At 29.6% G+C, this 22,463-nt stretch overlaps 2 protein-coding genes across 8 annotated transcripts; both read right to left on the bottom strand.

Moving 5' to 3' along the window:
- Nucleotides 1-6,406: 6,406 nt before the first annotated feature.
- LOC137834815 (annexin-like protein RJ4) lies at nt 6,407-10,025 on the bottom strand. The gene is made up of 6 exons (XM_068643017.2): nt 9,923-10,025; nt 8,397-8,542; nt 7,954-8,172; nt 7,654-7,866; nt 7,454-7,543; nt 6,407-6,862 (listed from the first exon to the last, which is right to left on the bottom strand). The coding sequence occupies exons 1-6, from the start codon at nt 9,993-9,995 to the stop codon at nt 6,659-6,661; spliced, it is 945 nt and encodes a 314-aa protein (XP_068499118.2). The 5' UTR covers nt 9,996-10,025; the 3' UTR covers nt 6,407-6,658.
- Nucleotides 10,026-12,244: 2,219 nt separating this feature from the next.
- Nucleotides 12,245-20,725, bottom strand: LOC137834823 (uncharacterized). Of its 7 annotated transcripts, XM_068643028.2 has the most exons (9): nt 20,521-20,701; nt 19,640-19,730; nt 19,417-19,535; nt 17,083-17,260; nt 16,716-16,793; nt 14,339-14,588; nt 14,155-14,251; nt 12,752-12,817; nt 12,245-12,646 (listed from the first exon to the last, which is right to left on the bottom strand). In XM_068643028.2, the coding sequence occupies exons 4-9, from the start codon at nt 17,228-17,230 to the stop codon at nt 12,452-12,454; spliced, it is 834 nt and encodes a 277-aa protein (XP_068499129.2). In that variant the 5' UTR covers nt 17,231-17,260; nt 19,417-19,535; nt 19,640-19,730; nt 20,521-20,701; the 3' UTR covers nt 12,245-12,451. The 7 variants fall into 7 exon arrangements, with proteins under 7 accessions (XP_068499129.2, XP_068499126.2, XP_090158148.1 ...); XM_068643025.2 differs by lacking the exon at nt 19,417-19,535 and having other exon boundaries at nt 20,521-20,725; XM_090302022.1 differs by lacking the exon at nt 19,417-19,535 and having other exon boundaries at nt 14,339-14,601; nt 17,083-17,272.
- Nucleotides 20,726-22,463: the final 1,738 nt, after the last annotated feature.

Here is a 22,463-nt window from a genome sequence, read left to right as displayed (position 1 = left end):
CTTATTTATTGAATCCATTATTTGTTTTTCTTATTAGCTATAATTGAATTTCGAAGGAATACTTTATTTATAGCTGGGTTACGAAAATGGTATTTTTTAAGTAATGTAAAGGGTATCTTAAAAGTATTAGTTAAATAACTTTTCTTTTTATTGAAAACCATGGTTAGAATATTTAAAGTATCAATATATAAATAACTTTTTGAATAAAAATTATGGTTTCTAAGTACCTGTAGCACGTATTACATCTGATAGTAAATATTTACTATTTCTATTTCTTTATATTTATTTCTTTATTTAAGAAGATAATTAATATTCTTTTCTATTATTTTTTAACCTCCCAATATTAAAAGTATATTTATATTTATATATATATATATATAAAATACTTAATAATTAACTAAATAAGGATACAATTAAATAGACAACATTATTATTTAAAATTTTAAAAGGTAAACAAATATAATAAAATTTCAATAATAAAATACATAGATAAAAATTTAACCTTTTAGAATCCTCAATTGAAATTCTTTTGATGGAATTATGAGACGATTATATTAAACACGTCTCATAGATTATCTATCAACGATCATCTATTAGACGATTTCGTTGTGTATTCACATGAGTGTTTGTTAGATGATCTCACATGAACATCTTTTTCTCATATCAGATATGATATGATTGTCTCTTTCTCATATCAAATACGATCTTTTGATAGAAATTAATACACGTAATAGATCTTCAGGTTAAAATGATTGTATAACAAATATTTTTCATATGATGCTCCAAGTCATATAAAATCTCTCTTATTCTACTTAAGGGTCAAACTCAAACATCTCCTATAATATATATGAAGAAAAGTGATGTGTGATGAGCATAAATAGAAAGAAACAAAGAAATTACATAAATTTTCACTATACAACTAATGCGTAAATTGGTTGCCTTATGAAACTCATCAAGCCCTTCATGGGACAATTTTTGCAAGAGAGAAAGAAGTTAAGAAAACTAATTGTTTATAGTGGTAAGGATCCTTTTTAACGTCTTCACTACTTTAATTCTTCTTTTGGATTGCATAAAGAAGTTAAGAAAACTAATTGTTTATAGTGGTAATGATCCTTTTTAACGTCTTCACTACTTTAATTTTTCTTTTGCATTGCATATGGTGGAATATTTAATTAATTTCATTGAGTTAGCTCACCAACTTTATCCATATGCAAAAAATTGACAAAACTTTAATTACATCAAGGATTACAAAATTCTTAGTGTACTACCAAGTGACCGATTAGAGATTGAAATCTTCACGAAACATGAGTATTTTGACTAGAGTATGTAGTTAGCTATTAAGAAAATATGTAAAAATTGTACCAAAATGATTAGTAACTAAATAATTTAATTATGTTCTTAAAGCATGATTAAGAAGATATGAGCCTACTTGAACTTGTCTTAACCTTTCCTTTAGGTAAAGGTCCAAAACAAAGACTATAAATAGGTGAACACCTTTAGTTTGTAAGATAATAAACTTCTGACTCACAATATAGCTTAATTTGAATCCATCTGACTTGGACGTCAGAGTACTTGTTTCAAATATATTTTAATTCAAAAAAGGATTAAAGACAGAAGCTGACTAACCGAGAAAGAAACATAAAAATTTAGAAATTTTTTCTTAAATATGTTATAAGAACTAAAATCCTTTTAAAATTTCGTAAATATAGAAACATGAATCACTTCAAATTTGTAGAGAATTTGAATTTTAAAACATAAAAAAATACTTTAGGCTAAATTAATGTAACATCACTTCATCATTGATTTAAAAATAAATACATCTTTTATCTTATAAATTTTATAGTTGTCAATAAATTTAATCCATAAAATTAATGTTTTATAAAATAAATTTATTAAAAAGTATTCTCAATTGCCAGGTAAGTTGTCCAGGTGAATAAATAAATTAATCTCACAAATTAAAACTTTGGAAAAATCAAGAATACCCGTGATGTGTCAGTGTACTAAGAAACATAACTTATAAAATTAATATTTTGAGTAACATTCTAGAGAACCCCTTTCCTTTTCTTACCGAAATTATCGACCTGTTTTAGCTATGAAAATTAAAGAATTAGAATTTAGATTGTATAAAGTTGAATTTAAATATATTCTGAATTTTTAGTGTTTTTATTTAAAATATATTGATTTTAATATTTTAAAATATATTAAAATTTTAATATATCAAAATCAATATATTTTAAAAATACAAACATATATTCTATACTCTAAAAAAATACGAGTATATTTACTTAAAGGGCAACAAATTAAAAGAAGTATATAAAAGAATTTTCACTGAATTTTAATTTAATTTTGTACATGGTTGTCTTCTTCTTTTTGGTTACATCCTTCCACCAAATATTGGAATATTAGATGATAAATCTTAGGTATCAAGCCGACCTAATTTGCCAACCACTCTATAGGACTTGTACATTAAATTTTTAGGAAAAATAAAAGGGTAAAATGATAAACATTAAATTTTTTTTTCACTGTAAATTTATCTTTGTTAACAGTCAAAGCTGATATTTTTTCTTTCAAGAGTTTTTTCATCTAGTTTTCTCTTCTATACGATATAAAATGTATTTTAATTTTTTTACGTATAAAATATTTAGGTCTCACCATATTTTAATTATTTCGAATATGACTATCTTTAAAAGGCTTAGATCTTTTTAACGCTTACTTAATAAATAAAGAACGAAATCCAAGAAAAAATAATTATCAAGAAATGCATAATAAAAAGATTATTAGAGACTTTGAAGAAAATATTAAAAACAGTTCTCTTATAAGTACAGAAAATTCTAATTTATATAAAGAAAATAAATAATTTTTTTTGTAAGAAATTAATATCTTTCGTTGTTACTTTTAAATTAAGGATAAATAGGATTACAATGTTTGCATTCAAGAATAAATTATGGAATATTTAGACATAACATAGCTTAAACTCGGAAACAAAGGTTTATGAGCTCTCTATATGACTATATTATGCATTTACACTTTAAAAAGGTGATAACACTTACATATTGTTTTGTTTTAGAGGTGATACTGTAGTTGAAGACGGATGAGAGGGTGTCAACCCCGTTTGGCTCAATGCAGACTTGAGGGTGAGGGAGTGGGAGGAAAGAAAGTGGAGGGGTCATTCTCAAGCTTGAAGAGAAATGAGAGATTTGTGAGGACAAAGTCATGTCACAGACGAAATAAACACCATGTTGCCCTTGCTTTTGTTCACTCTTTTGAAAGTGAATTTATCTTATATCAGCAGTTCCATCCATTGTCATGCCATGCACGACGATAAGAACACCACTGTATACGAGCATGCCATGCACGACAACACGGTATTCCATTTCAAAGATTCCTGACTTTGGCACAGAGAATCTCTTTGACCACCATGAACGTGTTGAATGCAACAAATGCAATGCCTCAGAGTATAGATCATAAATAATGTTGTTTATTCATGAGCTATATAAAAGCATGGTTCTAGGAAACTTAAGAATGCATTGAAACAAACTTTTCATTCAAACAAACTTTTGCATTGGTTGAGTAAGCTTGGAGAGTTCCATGAGTTAGCAGAGTGCTACGAGAGTGAGTTTGTTATTACTTCTTTGATCTCAGGTTAGCATTCAGTGAGTTTTGTAGCTTTCCTAATCGATTAACACTGAAAAATAACATAACACTTAATGGATTATGTTATTAAAAATAGTTGATAATCGATTATGTTGAATACATAATCGATTATGTGTTGTTTTTTGGGAGCATAATCAATTATTTGATGTGGGTAAATATGAGCTTAATCGATTATGCTATAGCATAAGACTATGTTTGATTTCTAACTGAAGGCATAGTCAATTATGCTTATGAAACCTTGGGATAATCAATTACGTTGTGTTTTTAAGATAGACGGTAATCGATTATGTTCATATTTTTTCCAATTTTTTTTCAATATTTTTGTTTCTTATAGCAGTTGAATACTTAGTAGGAGTGTTAAGGAAAGCAGTTGAGAAAGACTTGGTGGAGAGTGTGGAGATTGGGGATGAGAAGGTTAAGGTTAATATGCTTCAGTACGCTGATGATACTTTATTTTGTTGCAAAGCATGTTCAACATTAAAGCTATTTTGAATTGTTTTGAGCTGACTTCTAGTCTAAAGGTGAACTTTTTGAAGAGTAGTATTGGAGGGGTGGGGGTCGACCATTTTATGATTTGTAGTTTTGCGGCTATTCTTAATTGTGATGTGATGAAAACTCATTTCAAATACCTTGGGAAAAGGTTTGCAAGTCACGTGAATTTGGCGGTCTTGGAATTATTAATATTAAGTTTTTCAACGTAGCCTTCCTGGGAAAGTGGATTTGGCAACTGGGTTCTCTCAAGGGCGGTTTATGGAAGGAGGTTTTAGATTCTAAGTATGGAGGCTGGAGAAATTTGAAAGGGCTCAAAACAAACAACTCTTATTCTTTTTGGTGGAGGGATTTGAAGGAGGTTTGGATGATGGAGTGGGGTAGAAACTTCGAAGATCGCATTAAGTGGAAAGTTGGTAATGTGAAGGATATAAAATTCTGGGAAGACAGGTGAGTGGGTAACATTTCCTTGAAATGTAAATTCCCGAGGTTGTTCTCCCTCTGTGTTAACAAAGATATTTTGCTGGATCTTTGCGGAGTTAGGGACAATAATGTTTGGAGGTGAAATTTAGTTTGCCAAAGGAGACTGTTTGAGTGGGAGAAGGCCCAGGTTTGTCAACTTTTAGAGATGGTGCATGGGATGGAGTGTCTCTAGAGTTTTTGGTTAATTCTACTTACGATATCTTAAGGGAAGACCTTGGAGGGGATTGCTCATGCTGCTACAATTTTTTTTGGAATATTAAGGCTTTGCCTGCGACCCAGGTTATTGCTTGGAGAGTGCTGAAAAACAAGATTGCCATTAAAGTTATTTTGGTTAGGCGTGAGATTCTGATTGAAAGTATTCTTTGTTGTTTGTGTGGGTTAAAATAGGAGTCAACTAACCATCTGTTTTTTGGTTGTAGAATTCCTTGGTTAGTTTGGAATCTGTGCTTTTCGTGGTTCAGGTGTTCTTGGTTGCTCTTCTTGATTCCTTTTCACACTTTTTTCAGTTCAATATTTGTAATGCACCTGCATCTATCAACTTAGTTTTGGGGAGTATGTGGATCTCAGTGGTAAGGGAGATTTAGAGCCATAAAAGTAAGGTCATTTGTAACGACAAAGTGGTGAATCATTCAAAAATCTTTTCTCTAACCTAATTGAAGGCTTGATCTTGAGTTACCTCTAAATTAACCTCTAAAAATTATAAAATTATGTCTAAGAATTTAAAGACAAAGGAACTTTGAGAACATTGTTTTTAATAATTTTACTGGTTTATGTTTTACATTTTCTTTTTTGCCATTTGGCTTGATATAGAACTAAGCCGACCAATTCTTGTAACACTATATTTTACTCTAAATATGAATAATAAATATAATTATTATAGTATAATATGTTTTATTCTATAGTAATTCATGAAGTGAAGTTAATTTCTTATGAATAGTACAAATAAATAATTTTTAATTAAATGCATTCATAACATAATTAAAAAAAATACCAGTAACACATTAGGTAAATTCTTCCTACCCCATACTAATTTCAACCTGCACCTTATTAGTTTTTCAAATTTTCCAAAATTACCTTCCATTTTGAAAATCAAAATTTCATTCTGAAAAAATAAATTTGGAATGTTAAAAAACATTTTAGAAAAAAATAATTCAAAATACAAAATCTAGAAATATATTCTGAAAAAGAATTTCTAAAATTCATAAATATATTATGAAAATCCAAATCCTAACCCCTAAATCTAAATCCTGAAATACATTATAAAAAAGGAGTTCAAAGAAATATTTTTTAGTTGGACCCACATTTTATTTATGGTCATTTTCGTACTTTTTAGAAATATTTTTATCAAATGGTGCGAATTGATAAGAATTTGCCATACATTAGTTGTTAATGAGCATATTTTGGGTCAATTAGTAGAAGAATTTACAAAATAAGTTCACCAAAAGTGTTGGACCAAGTTTTAAATTAAATGGTGTCTCAATTAGTAAAACACAATGCAAATGGGCTAAGTATAATTTTTCTTGTATTGCAAAAGTTTCTGTGTCTTATCCCTTGAACAATTTCTCACCAAAATCATAAAATCATACATCTGTGATCTTTTCCTTCCTCCAAATTTCTTTCACTATTTAAACAGCTCTTCGAATGAGATTTGTTCCATTAAGAGAATAATTATAATAAGCATCTAATTCTTTTATATAAAATAAACCTCCTTATTTAAAATATTCATTCTACTTTATAGTTTAAAAACTTTTTTACCTGTAATATGAAGGACTCAAACTCATAAATTTGATAATAAGTTTTTATTAAAGCAAGAAACAAACAACATAACTCAAAGGAAACATCATAGCTAGAGATGCTCTCAAACAAGAGCATGATGACAAGTAGCAACATGAACTCAGAAAAGGCACATATGCCCTCAAACAAGACACAAAACTTAAACTAGAGAGAGAACTCTTATAAGAGAACTATTACTGGAAATTGACCTAATGATGAAAGAACAGAAGCAGAAACTGATTTCCCTAGGGCAAGTTCTCTAATCTTGGTTCCCCAGGAGAGTGAGGATGAACCTCTTGTAGTCTCCTGAGATTTCCTTGGAGACATCATCTTCAAGATGAACACTGTTCCTTTTGTAGTAGATCTCCTTTATATCCTTCAAATCTTTCTCAGCCCTTGTCACAATCACACGAGTCAACCCATCCTCATCAGTTCCAAATTTTTTCATTGCATTGCGCAAAACCTACACATAATAGAAAACTTTAGGATTATGAGTCATTCTCTAAGTTCTCTGAAAACGTATTAAAACATTAATAGAAGTGTTATTTTGAGAAAATATGTACACTGTTTGATATGAAATTGAAAATAAGTTAGACAGAAGCACATGAATAAGAATTATATTGAAATCTTTTGTATAGTACAGAAGGTTTGATCTTGGGTTAGTTTAAAACACGGGATGTGGTTTTTCTATTCTGATTGGTGTCTTGAACATTTAGTCTGTTAAAAATGATTAGGAGTTCTAGTTAATGAGTAGAGGGTTATTACGATTTAATGTATAAGAGTTGTGATATCTCTGAAATATCTCATATTTATTGATTTGTTTTTTTCTGATAAATAAAAAACAGAAGCTTTCATTTTTTTTTAGTTGAAAATGTTTGAGAAAGATTGTTTTTTAACATGTAAACTGTTTTGAAGATAAGGAATTCAATGATAAAACAAATATGAAAACAAGTTAATTGTAAGTATAAATAATACAATGAATGCAGAAAATACTGATTTGTTAGTCTTTTTCTTAATGTTGTTTTTTGAGACTTGCATGAAGTGAGAACCTGACCTTCTCATAGTATTTCCTGGGGTCATTGATGCAGCGAATCACTGTGTGCAAAACCTTGACAAAATCATCAGATGACTGATCCACCAATTTCTGCAGAGAAAAAAACCAGATTTAAAATATCTCTTTTTAATTATACATTTAATCATTTGTATAATCATTACATATAATAAGAGAAGTTTCTTCCAATTATACATTTGTACCTTAGTGATGGAAATTCCATGCTCATCTCTGTAGCGGTTGAAGGTTGCTACAAGTTGAGTTTTGCTTCTGGTGGTAAGAATTCTGATAACTTCTTCATGGTTGGCTTTCTTCTCCTTAATTGATTCATGAAGAATATTAGCTTCAGTTTGTGCCAATTTTGCATGGATGTCATCACCCTCATACCTATATGAACTCACCAACCCAACCAAAAGCTGCTCAAAATCATAAACTTCAACCATTAGTATTCAAAATTTCACTGAGTCACTTCAAAAGAACAATACTCATTGCATATGACATGCCTGACGAAGATGGCCAGTGGTGTGAGCTGCTACATCTTCTTCCATGGAAAGTTTGTAGCGATCATGATAAGCAGATCTCACTGCCAAGAGTTCTTTGGCTGAAAGAACACTGGAAATCTCTGCAATCACATGGTACTCTTTAGGACCATTCTTGATTGCTACATTAATCAAAACAGCATCACGATCTGCAGCCTCCAACATCCACCGATACACAGCTCTCTGATTTATATACACAACTCGTTATAATGTATCATCAGAAGAAAAACTGTCGACTAACCTAAAATTCAAAAATATCATCTAACACCCTCATAAACACTCTCATATACCAACCCATCAAAATCTAAAGAAACATAAACAAACCAACAAATGTATAAAAATCAATTATTCATAAACAATAATAAGATAGTTTATAGTCATATTAGATAGAGTTCTTATGATGATACCTCAAAATCACCAGAGATCTCAGACTCAAGACGTTTGATGAGATTCTCTTGGTAAATCTCTTCATAAGCCCTTCTGATCTCCTGTCTCTGATGAACATTTCTGTGACCCAGTATTGCTATAATGGCCTTGCCATCAGAACCCCATCCTAAACCATGCAAAGTCATATATTTTTAAGGTATCATATCATCATATTCATTAATTATCACAATTAAATCTACATGTTCAGACTACACATTTTCAAGAAACAAGAATAAAGCAATGCTTTTAATAAGTGATTAGTGAAATAATACAACCTTTGAAAGCATTTTGGAGTGCTTCAACATCCTTGACAATTGTCCCCAGGAGTAACAAGAGTAGCCATAGTTAGATATATTTTCTCTACTAAGATGTTTGGTGATGAAGTTTAACTATGTTTACAATCTTAATAAACAAAAAGTTAATTTTTTATGCCTTTACTGAGTTCACTGTTGTCGGGAACAAAGCCAAACAAAAGGATTTTGTTCACATTGTATATTTGTAGCTCTTGTCAGAAGAAAATTAAAGAATTTGTAGTGACACGCAACTCCTATAATTGGTATTTTATAATAAGCACTAAGTTGTTTTTTCTTATATTTTTGAAAGAGTGTTCAATAATACCAATGTGTCTTGGAAATGCAATATCATTTTTATTACCAATTATCTTTTCATTTAAAAAAATATATTATAATGAGATTTATATCTGATATCATTTCTAGGGACAGATCAAAAAAGTTTAATATTTCATTTGGATTATTAATTGTTTAATTGTAAAAAATCTTATACTTTTATATATATATGAATATGATATGTGTGCATGTGCATTCACATCATTATTTAATTTAATAAAAATATTAAAACATACAAAAAAATTATAAAATGATGTATACCCACTTTCAACGTCTTTATTACTTTATTCTAAATAAGAAAAAAACTGCAAAAATAAATAACTTAACATGAGTATGCTGATTTATCATATTGATTATAGTTTCAACATATTATTATTATAAAAAAAATATTATTTATTATTGTCCATTAACTCAGCTTTTTCTTCAGTCGGTTGTTGGCACAAGCTACTAGTGCACAGTTTTATTCTTGTTCCAAGGTGTTTCATTTAGCAGAGAGTAGAAAAGAAAAACAAAAATAACTTTAAAACATTTGAATTAAAAATTAAGAAATCTTTGATTTTCTCCAACTAAAAAAAAGTATTATTGGTGCTTCATTTTCTCCCTGGTAAGTTAAATGAGTGAAAATAAGAACAATAAAAAATATTAATGGGAATGTAGATATCAGACAATGATCTTGGCAAGAATGTCAGAAAGTAGTTCAATTTTATATATTTCCATCACAATAAGATATGAGCAACAAAAAAGTTCCTTAACAATGAACAAAAGAAAATTAATCAACTAATGAGATTGATGATTACATGAATTTATGTTGATTAATAGTTAGAAACATGAAAGATGAAAGATGAAAGATGAACATAAAATGGTATAAGATTATGGCAAACCTTTGAAAGCTTGATGAAGAACTTCAGCATCTTCAGCAGGAGAAGTTTGATGATGAAGAACAAGAGTGGCCATTGGAGTATTGCTCTTACTTACTCTCTCAAAAACTATGAAAGTGTGTGTGATGTGAGAATGAAGATTTGTTCCAATTTATAGTAGAAATGGTTCCCTTGAAGTTATCGCCTTCACATTGCTTTTGCATGTTGTAATTACATTACAATGCACTCTGTTCAATAAGCATCTTTTGACGCGTTAAGAAACAAAATGAAGAAAAGGAAAGAAAAAAAGCATTGCAAATAAAGTTATGTAAAGAAACGGAAAAGGAGCTGGTGAGAATTGTTCGCTAGTAAAATCGGTGTGAAGGGTCAATTATGAATTTAAACACTCTGAGGTGGATTTTTGTCCTTTCTGTTTGCATGAACAACAAATGGCACAAATGTATTACTTTCATCATTTCATTTCTGTGTAACGTTTCTTTTTTTTTTTTTTTTCCTTTATTTCTGTTCTTAATTTTATATTCAAACTGAATACGTATATTACTTTTTTATTTTATGTACAAGGATTTTGAAAGGTTAAAAAGTTTCACTGTTGTTAAATTTGTTGGAACAACATTTTTAAAGGTAATTGAAGTACCAAATTTTAGAGTGTACTACTTAGATTGGGTTAGATTAGGTGATTTGACAGAAGTATTCTTATCTTTAATGAATCTGAGGTTTTTTATGAGGTGAAAATTTTAATTTGATGTAGTTATTACAATTCTTTTGATTTAATTAATAGTTATTGTTTAATTAAAGAGTATTAATATTTTCTTGTTCTATTTTTAGTATATGTTGTTTTTAATGAAAAATTACATTAATTACATGATTTTATAATTTTTACTGTAATTAAGAAACTTTACAACCCAAAACTACTATATTTATAAATAAAATAAAGATGGTTTTGAAAACAATGGAATTAAGTAATTAGCTATGAAGATAGAAGAAGAATATGATTTCTAATTTTAGACGAACATGACAAAGATAAAAATATGATAAGAGTATAAATACTAAGTTATCTTTAATATATCAAGAAAATTATAAAATAAAAATTAATTTAAAAAAAAAATTAATTACTAGTGATTAAATTAAAGATATCTTTTCAATTATATTAATAAACTTTGTTCATAAACAAATATAACAATGTAAAACGGTAATATTAAGTAATTATATATTATCGATAGAAACATTAAGGAGTACAATTCACAAACCAAATTAACTTAAAGACATAATTGATAAAAAAGAATAAAAAAAAAATGTTATCCTAAATTTTAAAAATGACATTTAAATAAAAATAATAATTTTGAAAAAAAGTACAATTAAAAGTACCAAACATAATATTTGTAATTAGTAGTTATGTATAATATATTTTAAATCATTTGAGAAATTGTAATTAATATGACTACAATTCTATTACAACAGTTTAATAATTGTAATTAAATCGCAAATCACAGCTGATATTATCTAAGATAACTATTTTTAAAATTGATAAATTTAAGAGACGTAGTTCAATAATTATTTATTTTATTTTATTTAATGACATTATTAATACATAATAATGCGATCAATTAGCAATAAAACCATTAATAAATCAATATTAATGAAATTATATAGGATGAAATTTAACTTGATGATATCGTAATATTAATTTATTGGTCCTGCGACAACATATTTTCATTATTTATTGTAAATTTGTCACTATAAATAAAAAAATGTTATAAAATAAAATCCTAAATATGTGATATGATAAGAAAAAAGTGTGAACGTTTCGTTGGTCTTTTTAAAAAAAATTAATGAAATAAAAAGAATTTAGAACAAATAGAACAAATTTAAATAATACAATGATAAAAATATTAATAAAATTTATAAAGTAATTTCTAAATTATATCTCTATCAAATTTTAGTTAAAAATAAAGTTTAGATTCTAAAAGATACTGATTTAAAAATTATTTATTAAAAATATAAACTATTTTAAATATTAATAATCATTTTAATTTTTAAAATAATATTTAATTTAATTAATATAATAATTAATTATTTTTTGTTTTTAATTTTTATTTAATAATTTTCTCATGAGATAAAATTAAGTTATATATACAAATTTATTAATAGTCATTTTCTTCTTTTCCAAATCCCATGGAGATGTAGGAAGAAACCATAGGGTAGGGTGTAAACCTAACTATTGTTCACACAATTGTTTTTTTTTCATGGTCTTTTTTTCCTTTTCTGACTATGCACTTTTTCCTTTTCACTTCTGTGTTTATGTTAGTAATAATAATAATATTTCACGAAGTAATCTCTATAAAGCTTTGATCAACTCCTACAGGCATTTGGTCCAGTCTACAACTCCTAAGGAATAAATAAAGAAGTTACACATACACATCTCCCTGGTAATCTATTTCTGATCAGGTTGCCACCAAACCAAGAAAACCAAACATTTTAGGAAATATTTAAGGAAATCGAAACGCATGCTCTTTCTTCAAAGGGCACGTATAGTTATTGTCCATCAGGAATTTTGCATATTGCATATGCTTTCTTGCCAATCTTACATTCAACACCTTTGAATTTACAGCTAAAAATGCTCTTGAAAGATTTCCCCGCAGTGCACTTCATTTCCTCGTCGATAGCTTTCTTCAGTGAATGGCCAATGTCACCCAGTGTCCATGCCAAGGATATGTGCGGACGTGGATCCTGAAAAGTGTAGTTCAAGTTCAAATACTAGAAGAGAAACAGGGATGAGACTGTAGTTGTGATGCAGTGGTTAGGGTGGCAGCATTACTCAAAAGAACTACTGACCTTGTAAAACTCAGGAAGATTATGAAGTCTGTAAATTGTATTGACTGCTTCTATTTGGTTTGTAATCTGCAATTAATTGGAAAGAAAAAACACATTTCACGTTAATTGATAAACTAGATGGAGAGAAAGAAGTGGTCTAAAGATTAAACAATGAGAAATTTGTGGTCTTTTCACGTATGAACTCCTATTTTCTAGATGTTCTCATTTCATTTCTAGTTATTTTGACCTCAAGTGCATTGATAGGAAAGTGTATTCAAATTGTCCTTGACCTCGACTCCTAAGTCATATGAGATTATTAGGCATACCGGAACAAGCCCCACAGTCGAGGGTTAAGGAAAAGAGGGTTCGTCTTTGGAACCACTTTTCCATTCCCACATACGGCACTAATGTTTCAACCTCAAGTCCATTGAGATAACTACATCCTTAGGGTTAATCATCGCATCTGAGGTAAGAGAGAATACAAAATAAAAGAGAGTTATTGAAGAACATATAATACTAGAGGTGGATCACCACTCGGTCTTCATCGTCAAAACTCAGCAACCCATCAATAGAGATGTAATCTCATCCAAACTATTTGGACATCCACCTCAGACGATTCCAACTCAATTCGGTAAGAACATTTGACACCCATTGTGGAATTCAGGTAAAACTATTCTTAGACCACAACTCTTATGTTACTCATCAAAAGTCAAACTATCGCATCAACATCATCACATCGCAAGATGGATCTATCTTCTCTTAAAGCTCTCTCAAAACTCATATAGAGGAATGAAACCAACGTCCAGCATGTCATCGCTTTATAGCTTTATTATTCAGGGAGTACTAACTCAATCTCATATGTTCACTTAAATATTGCTAAATTCCTCTAAGCTCTTACAAACTTGAGCGTCAAAAAATCTTTTGTAAGTAAATCATTACTTAGTCTTTCATCTACAAAGCTCGACAACCCTTCAGAGAAACGTCATCCCATCCAAACAGCTCAGACATCCACCTTCGACAATTCCAGCCATCTTCAGTAAGAACACTAGTCTTTTCCCAATTACGTGCAACTTTCCACGCAAGACAAAAAGAATGTACGAGAGTTTTGAAAATTCACATATTCACATTTCTATCTTTATTTAATTCAGTTTTTCATATCACCATTATGATTTAATTCAGTTTCAAAAGCAATTTTCCAAACTTCCCACAGTTGTATTACGAATAACATGATTTTCGTTACCAAGAGAAAGCATTAACATGTTTTAAATCAGCAGCTTTATAGAAAACAAACCAAGATACAAATATTAAGCCACTATCAATACTCATTTAAGCGACAAGTGCAACACATAATTCCAACTTGGATATGATTTGAGAGTAACACAAGTAACAGGGGCATGCAAAAAAGAAAAGGCCACAAGTCATACCTCTATGAACCCTCTTTGAACAACTTCTACCGAGAGAAAGGTGCGTGTGTGATCATCATTAACAAAAACCTCCCACTTGTTAAAGTCTATCCAATACCTACTTCAAAAGGAAACAATAAAGAAAACAGGTGGAAAAAAAACTGTTCCATTTTCATAAGTGAAAAATAGAAGAACTAAAACTGACTGGCGTTGAATGTGAAGCTTTTGTTTGAGCATTGAGATCACTGAGTCAATCTGGTGCACTCGTATTGGAACAGTTCTTCCCAAACTTATGTGAAATTCTCTTCCTAAGGCAACTTGTTCTAGCTTCTCATCATTTTGGCAGAGGATGTTTAATGGGACATCAACATCAACAACATTCAGATTTGGTACCCGAGATGACACTTTTTTCAAGAAAGCAGATAGTTCTTTCTTCGTTGGAGATGAAATGTTAACTGTAAACAAAAACTGTACCTTGTATAATTTATCTTGAAAAACTTTTGAACATATTTACTAGCATGGAGAAATCTATTTAAAATATGTGAAGAAATCAACGAGGTACTGGTAAGGGAACAAAAAAATAATAAATAGCCTTGCATGTAGTGGTTGAATCAATGACTAAGTCTTCTGGATTATATACATTGTCCATGAAAGGTAAGAGTACATTCAATACTATTCTTAATTTAGAAGCAATTGATCATAGGACTCCATTTCCTATGCTCCTCAATTCTATGTCAAAATAACTAAAGAACAAGTCTTTACAAATACAAATGGTGATAGTGTACCCATATGCAGATCTAGGTATATAAATTTAGAATCATCTATTATACTAAAGGATGTTTATATGTCCCACAACTGTCCAATAGTTTTATATCTATACAACACTTACAAAAAATTTGAGTTGTTTAGTAACATCTTTTTTTCTTAGTGTATAGAGGATCTTACCACGAGGAAGATAATTTTAATTACTAAGGAGCAAAGTGAGTTGTTTATGTTGGAGTCCAAGATCAAAGCAAAGTGTTGGAGATTCCACATCGACTAGAGATAAGGTTATATAAGTAGGGCAAATCCTCACCTTAGAAGTTAGTTTTGTAAGGTTGAGTTAGGCTTAAACTCACTTCCTAATATGGTATCAGAGTCTATCCTAACCAGATTTGTTGGGCTTATGGTATCACCCACTATTGGGCCACTATCAGAACCCCCACAAATATCTAGTTCCACGCACGAGATCTCCATGTCTTGACGTGAGAAGGGTATGTTGAAGATCTCATATTGACTAGAAATGAGACCAAATTACAATATATAAATAAAGGTGATCCTCACCTGACAAGCCGGTTTTGTGAGAGTGAGTTAAGCTTAAACTCACTTTCTAATATGGTAGGAGAGTCTATCCTAGTGAGGTTTATTGGACCTATCAGACCACCCACAAATATATAGTCTTACACATTAGATGTTTATGCATCGACATGAAGGGGTGTATTGGAGATCTCACATCTTCTAGAGATAAGGCCAATTTACAGTATATAAATAGGGCAATTCTCACCTTACAAGCAGGTTTTATGAGGATGAGTTAAACTTAAAACTCACTTTCTAATACAAAGTAATGTTCACAAGCCGGCAAGAAACATGATCAACTTCCTAAATATGGCTTCATCATGAAAGAAATAGCATCCCTCATTCAACCCTATCAAATCCTTATTCCCTCATTTGTTTACTAAAGAGTCTATTGAGTCTTTTAAATGTCATATTTGTCAACAATCAAAGTATCGATCCTCATGTATCCTATCCCATATGTGGTAAAAAAAAAATCCCATTTGACATAATTCACATTGATATTTGGGGACCTGCTATAGAATCTATATGTGGAGCATAATAGTTTGTTACTTATATTGAGATTGTATAAGTGTCACATGGATATACATTCTGAAAAGTAAATCTAGGGTCTTCCAAATATGCGTTAATTTTTTTCGTCTTGTACAAAATCAATTTGGAAAAAGCATTAAAAGAATTAGACCTAATAATGGTATAAAATATGTGAATCGTGAATTTTCCAAACTTTTGTCTCATAATACTATAGTTTATGAACTAAAATGTGTAAACACTCCACAACAATACAGGGTCACAAAAGAGAAGAATCGTCATCTTCTAAAAGTAGCTAAAGCCATCTTTCTTTAGATGTTTATTCCCAAAACCTAATGGGAGAAGTGGTTTTAACTATCACATACCTAATCAACAGGTTACCCACTCGTGTTTTAAATAGCATTAATCTTATCGAGTATCTACTATATTTTGTTCCCTCTTCTCCCTTAATGTTATGTCTACCTTGTCAAGTTCTTGAATGTGATGTTTTTGTTCACTCTCATAATCTTGATAGTAGTAGGTTATATGCTACTCTTAGAAAGTAAGTAATAGGCCTAACCTAAGTGCAATGTAATCTAAATGTAACGCATTCTAATTTGCATAGACAAATGAATACAGATTAAATTCAATAAAAATCACTGCAACAGCAAAACCATCACATTAAAAACATATAATGGTATGTTTACAAAGACAAACTCTTTTACAGATCATAATTAACTTACTTGGTATGTAAACATGTAAGGCATAGTTACCATCAACATGAGGGAAGCTCCTAACTCTTGTCTGACCTATCTGCATATCTAAAGGACATTTACAATACAAACCATGAATAGTTGTCAACAAAAGAAACAAAGCATACTAGCACATAATAAGAAACAAATTTGGTTACAACGAAACTTACAACATAAGAAAATGAGTTTATGAATTCAGAAAAAAAAATGTAACATCAACTAAGATTTTGAGGTTGGTAAAATTTGCGATTCTTATTATTTCCTAATGGATACTAAACCCATCCAACTAGATAAAAGCTTCATTCTCTTTTTTCCTTCTAGTAACGAGTAAATAAAATCAGCTTAAAACCTAGAATACCAAGAAATGTTGACGGGTCAAGGAGAGAGATAGGAGGTGGTGGCAAGGGTGTGAATACTGCTGAGGGAGAAGAGGTTGGAGCTGAAGGTGCAGATTCTGAATCTGAATCAGAAGATCCATCCCCATAACATGATTTCAGTGCCTCCATTTCAGTCTAAATTTTATAACATACGAAGATCTGCACATGAAACTGACAACATTTATGGTACCTCATATAAAACAAATATAATAATCAAAGAATAATAAAATCCTCAAAAGCAATCCCTGTGTGTTTCTATGCAATTGTATAGGCTCAATTTTAAGATGCAAAAATAGATTGGTCCCCCATTTAATTTGTAACTTAATCCTTTATGTACTTATTCTTTGAAATTTTCAATGCTACACAGTAGTTGGATGCTAAATGAGATTGCAAAATAATTTTTTAAAGGATTGCAGATTCAGGACTTGGCATGGGATTTCATTACTTTCTATCTACTGGTAATGCTCAAGTGAAAACCATTAGGCAAGGCACACTGTTTATAATGGAACAAAACACTAAGCAAGTTTCACCCATAACCCATTTCCATATGGTCATAAAAGAACAGTATCAAAGTTTGATTAAGCTCTAGAAGGAGATTTCAAAACTGTTAGTAATGGTAGAACTTTTACGACAATTATAATGAGACAAATCATAGCATAATGGTAGTTCGGAATGGATGAGAGCTGGAAAATTTTGTACAACAAAGGCTTTTGAGATGTTAGGAAATTTATCTTGTCCGGCAGACAGATTTGTTATTCGAAAATAAACTTGAATCATAGTAGATGAGACTGAAAGAGAAAGAAGACATAATGTCCAAGACAAAGAAAGAAACACTTCTGTTGGCTAAGGATTTTCTGAAAATAATCTCTTCATTCACCGAGTTTGTTTGGCTAAGTACACCACTTATTCTGAACTGAACTATTCAAACTGGACACAACTTAAAAGTTCTTCATGAAGGGAAAGCCTGAAAAACAATAGCTCATACATAGACAAAACTAAAGACCTAATCACGAATTCGTCAGAGTAAGCCCTATCCCTGGGACTGAAAATAGAAATATTGAGTGCATTTGCCGCTTACTATTCCTTAAACCATTATGTATGATCTAGTAACAAGTTCAACTATAACAATCAGGCCAGACATCAAACTTTCTACAAGTTGGTGAGATCTGTGCTTCTTCTTTTAACATGAATTTATTTTATTTTTTGGGCACAACACCTGTGGATTTTCATACTTCTTTCATCAACTACCCTTTTTCGAATATTATTCACATTATCTCATATATTTGAAGAAAAAGTTCCAAAACTCAATTCCCCATCAGCCTTTCTTCTCCTATTCTTTTTAAACTTGGACAAGATTCATCTTCCAAACATACAGCCTTGCAATTCTCAAATTTCACTGCAGATTGAATATAGTGAACTAATTCTTCATGTGTTCATTTTTCATCCATTTATTTTTTTAAGCATGGTCTTTTATATTTTGATCCCTACTTTGACCTTATACAATTGCTATATTCAGCCAACAGATTTTTTTTGTCATGCAAGTGTTTGAGTTGCATGGACTGATAAAGGTAATTGCCAAACTCGATTCTTCACTGGTTGTTTTATTAAATATATGCAACTCGGTTTTCACTCATCACAATATGAGAAGTAACTAAACACTTCTTGGAGGCAGGTGCAAGAATTATTTGCAGGCTCGTCCCATATATTGCCTGTAGATAACCATTTACTTTACAAGCCACCACCAAAAAACATCCAGAACCAAGAATTTTCAATCTGATTTTGTTGATGAAAAGCCATCCTCAGTTGTTAAACTTAACAGTAAATCTGTGAAGGCTAATACTGCAGAGCATGCTACAAACATTGCAGTTGGGAAGATTTCCATTCCATGTGTCAAAAGCATAACCAAAGGCCATGCTATCAGCTGCCAAGCTACAGCCGTCATTGAGCACGCCTTCCAATGGCCTCCTCGGATACAAATTCCAAACAATCCCCAAGCTATATCTACCCCCACCAGGAAACCAGTGACTTACTCGAAGATTAAGAAGCTGGTGACTAGTGAAATAGAGGGCTCAAATCAGATTTCCTATATAAATATGACTGAGAAACATATGACTAATAACCCTAAATTGTATTGCCTATATAAATTGATCTGTCATAGACACGTCACAAATGTTGTAAATTTATCGTATACGGCTGTTCTTTCTTATTTGTATTTGTTGTCTCACAGCTTTTTCTGCATTACTCTAGATGCATGTATCTTCTACCCAAACCATAACCAAAACTCAGATACAAATTTACATAGAGTCAATACATACAAACTTGAACCCTTTAATGCAGCTGAATGTTATCCAAACTTGTTGATTCCGAACTCAGCACACATGGACTCAAGTCCTATTTTATATTTGCTACTGATATGCTTTAGTTGACCCAATACCTATCATGATATTTCAATCAAATCACCTCCATTGTCTCATTGAAGCTGAGTATACATTCTACTTATTGGACAAACAATTAAAGAATTGTAAGAAAGAAACTTACCATTTTACAACACAGGATTTGAAATTAAAAACTGTGGATTGGTGAGATCAAATCAATGTATTAGGTCATCAGCATCTTGCTTGTTAAGCTTCTGCACAAAACACCAGATATTTACATAAATATTTATATCTCAGCTTAAGAGAATTGTATAATAAGAACACACAAGGTATCATGCCAAAGTCCAAATCTTAGGCCAACAAAAAAGACATAAGCCAATACTTGGTTAGACAGAATTATAAAAGAAAACAAAGAACACAACCAAATCAAGTAAATAAATGCAGAACTGAGATAAGACTAAAAAATTCAACCAAAACAATCATAGACATCAGATTGCAGAAAAATGTAGAAAAAATAAATTAATAACAATAGCATAAAATAAGAATGATAAAAGTAAAGAAAAACACAACATATAGGTTAATGGCATGAACTAATTGAAGCCGTAACAGGTCCTCCGATTTTCAAATCCACTAATATCTCTACATTATTCAACAATCAAAACTGAGCCATGAATATCAAAATCTGAAGAGGCTAAGGCATGACCAGATGTTCCTAGTTCTGGACACCCTCATCAATCACTTGTACCAATTGTGAGTGAACTCTGTCCTCTTCCACATTTTCCTACTATAAACAAATAGTACAAGTCCAATATTTCTTTCAATTCATTGGGAGGGATTCAAGCAGAGGCATCTAATGCTGTAAAATGAGAAACAAACACACATTAAAAAATTCAAATATTTGAAATATTACTGCCTAACTTCAAGTTCCTAATTCCCTAAACCAATATAAACTCACAAAATTGGAGTATCCTCACAGAACAAGTTCAAATAAACAAAAAATTTCAAAGTCAGCATCAAGTGAACAAGCACTTAGAAGAAGATTACCATATCAAAATGCATTTACATCGGTACATATGTTCATGACGAGCTTGATGATCACAGCGAGAGCTTAACGCACAACGATCCCAACAGAATGTGATTCGGATTCGGAACAATTTCATAGGTGGTTTAGGGGAACAATTTAGTGTGAGCAGAGTCTCGTGACTCTGAACAAACTACGAAGTCTAGAACTTACGCACCTCTGTATTATGTATAATTAAAATTTTAATTATTTTAATAGTTATTAAATAAAAAATAGTTTATAAATTTATATTAAAATTACAAGTATATATAAAAAATTATATTTTATAGTAAATAGTTGTTTTACTAGGATTAATATCACATTTTAATTATACTGTAATATAAAAAATTAATATTAATATTTTTGTTTGAATTCATAACTTGAGTTAATTAAATAGGTTTAGTCTAGTAATGGTGTGGTAATTAAAAAGAATAATATTAATATACAATTTTCCAACTCTACTTACATAAACCTAAATCTAAATTTTGATTGCATGTTAACAAAAAGGTAATTGTATATTAAATAAAATTAACACAATTAATGTTTATTTAAGAGTGTATTTTTTTATTACACTACAAAATTAAATATGTAAATTCTTGTTATATTAAATTATTTTTTATTTTTTATTAGTTTTATAATACTATATTTATATAATAAGATTAGTTATAATAAAATTGGTTATTGTGGGTATTTTTTTACAAACCAAAAATAAAAATATGTAATCAATACAATCAATACACGGTACAGTATGTGAAAATAAAAAAGTAATTTAAAAACGAATATATCATTTTAGTTCTCAATTAAGAACAATATTCTCACAATATTTAAAATTCAAACCAGAAACAATTAATATGATAATTAACCCTTATAATATTATACAAACCAATAAAATTGGTTATATTCAAAAAGAATAAAAAAATGAACACAGAAAGCATTTACAAAATATAACTTGAGTCTTCACTCCCACATATAATCTAATTATATGTACAATAAAAAAAAAGTCACATTGTCATCGCTTTACATTTTCCACACTTGTACTTTATAACAAGGACTCTTTTTTTTTTTTCCTAATATTAATGTTTTGGGAATGTATTATACTTTTTAAAAGATTGTGTATTATCTTATCTCCTGTTTTTTTCATTTAAAAATAATACATTTTAATCAGATTTATATTTGCTATTTGCACTGCGTCTATAGGTAGAGTTTCTTTAGATTTGTTTGTTGAAAGTCCTAAGTATTACATTTATAAAATATTTTAAATATTTTTAAAAATATATTAATTTAACATAAATTATCAAATTATATATTTGTAAAAAAAATTAGAATCAAATTGATTTTTTTAAAATTATTATAGTAAATTGAATATTGTACGGATCAAAACCGTATTTAAATTAAATTTAAAATAATAAAACATATATTTTATTTATATATAATAAATTTACTATTTAGTAACTTATTTTAACGTCATATTTTAATTAAATAACACTATTTAGTTTTTTATCTTATTTTTTAATTACATAAATTTACTTTCTAACAAATATAAAAAATAATTATTTATTGGTTTAATAAAATATGTAATTAAAAAACTTTTTTATTTGAGGAAATTCCACATATTCTGACTAAAAAAAACATTCTTCTTCGTTTATTCACATCACAGTTTCAATTATTTGCTTCAAAAGAAAGTAAAACAATTTCAGTTTGATAACAAACTAAAAACAAATAAGCCATCAAATTAGAATTAAAATAAAATAAAAGAGAGACGTCAACTGTGGAACATGAAAGTTTTATATAAAAAAAATAATTAAATAACTTCCTTTAAAAAAAATGGTTTCACATGTTTTTTATTATTCTTACAGAATTATGTGTATTTTTTAAATTATATTATATTCATATTTTTTTAATTAATTCTTCATAAAAATAATAAAAT

This window comes from Phaseolus vulgaris, chromosome 5 (assembly GCF_051622355.1).
Source record: "Phaseolus vulgaris cultivar YP4 chromosome 5, ASM5162235v1, whole genome shotgun sequence".
Classification (NCBI taxonomy): Eukaryota; Viridiplantae; Streptophyta; class Magnoliopsida; order Fabales; family Fabaceae; genus Phaseolus; species Phaseolus vulgaris.
Note: the sequence above shows the minus strand (reverse complement) of the source record. Positions and strands in the feature narration are given on the sequence as shown.

Bases quoted from the DNA above. Each gene is read 5' to 3' on its own strand.
- LOC137834815 (XM_068643017.2), bottom strand. From the start codon at position 9,995: ATGGCCACTCTTGTTCTTCATCATCAAACTTCTCCTGCTGAAGATGCT. The intron at 8,543-9,922 runs GTTTGCCATAAT...TGCATGGTTTAG, and splicing joins TCTTCATCAAGCTTTCAAAG to GATGGGGTTCTGATGGCAAG. The intron at 7,544-7,653 runs GTACAAATGTAT...TTTTCTCTGCAG, and splicing joins ATGGAATTTCCATCACTAAG to AAATTGGTGGATCAGTCATC.
- LOC137834823 (XM_068643025.2), bottom strand. From the start codon at position 17,230: ATGGAGGCACTGAAATCATGTTATGGGGATGGATCTTCTGATTCAGAT. The intron at 12,818-14,154 runs GTATGACTTGTG...AATTAATTGCAG, and splicing joins TTCAAAGAGGGTTCATAGAG to ATTACAAACCAAATAGAAGC. The intron at 12,647-12,751 runs GTCAGTAGTTCT...TACACTTTTCAG, and splicing joins ATCTTCCTGAGTTTTACAAG to GATCCACGTCCGCACATATC.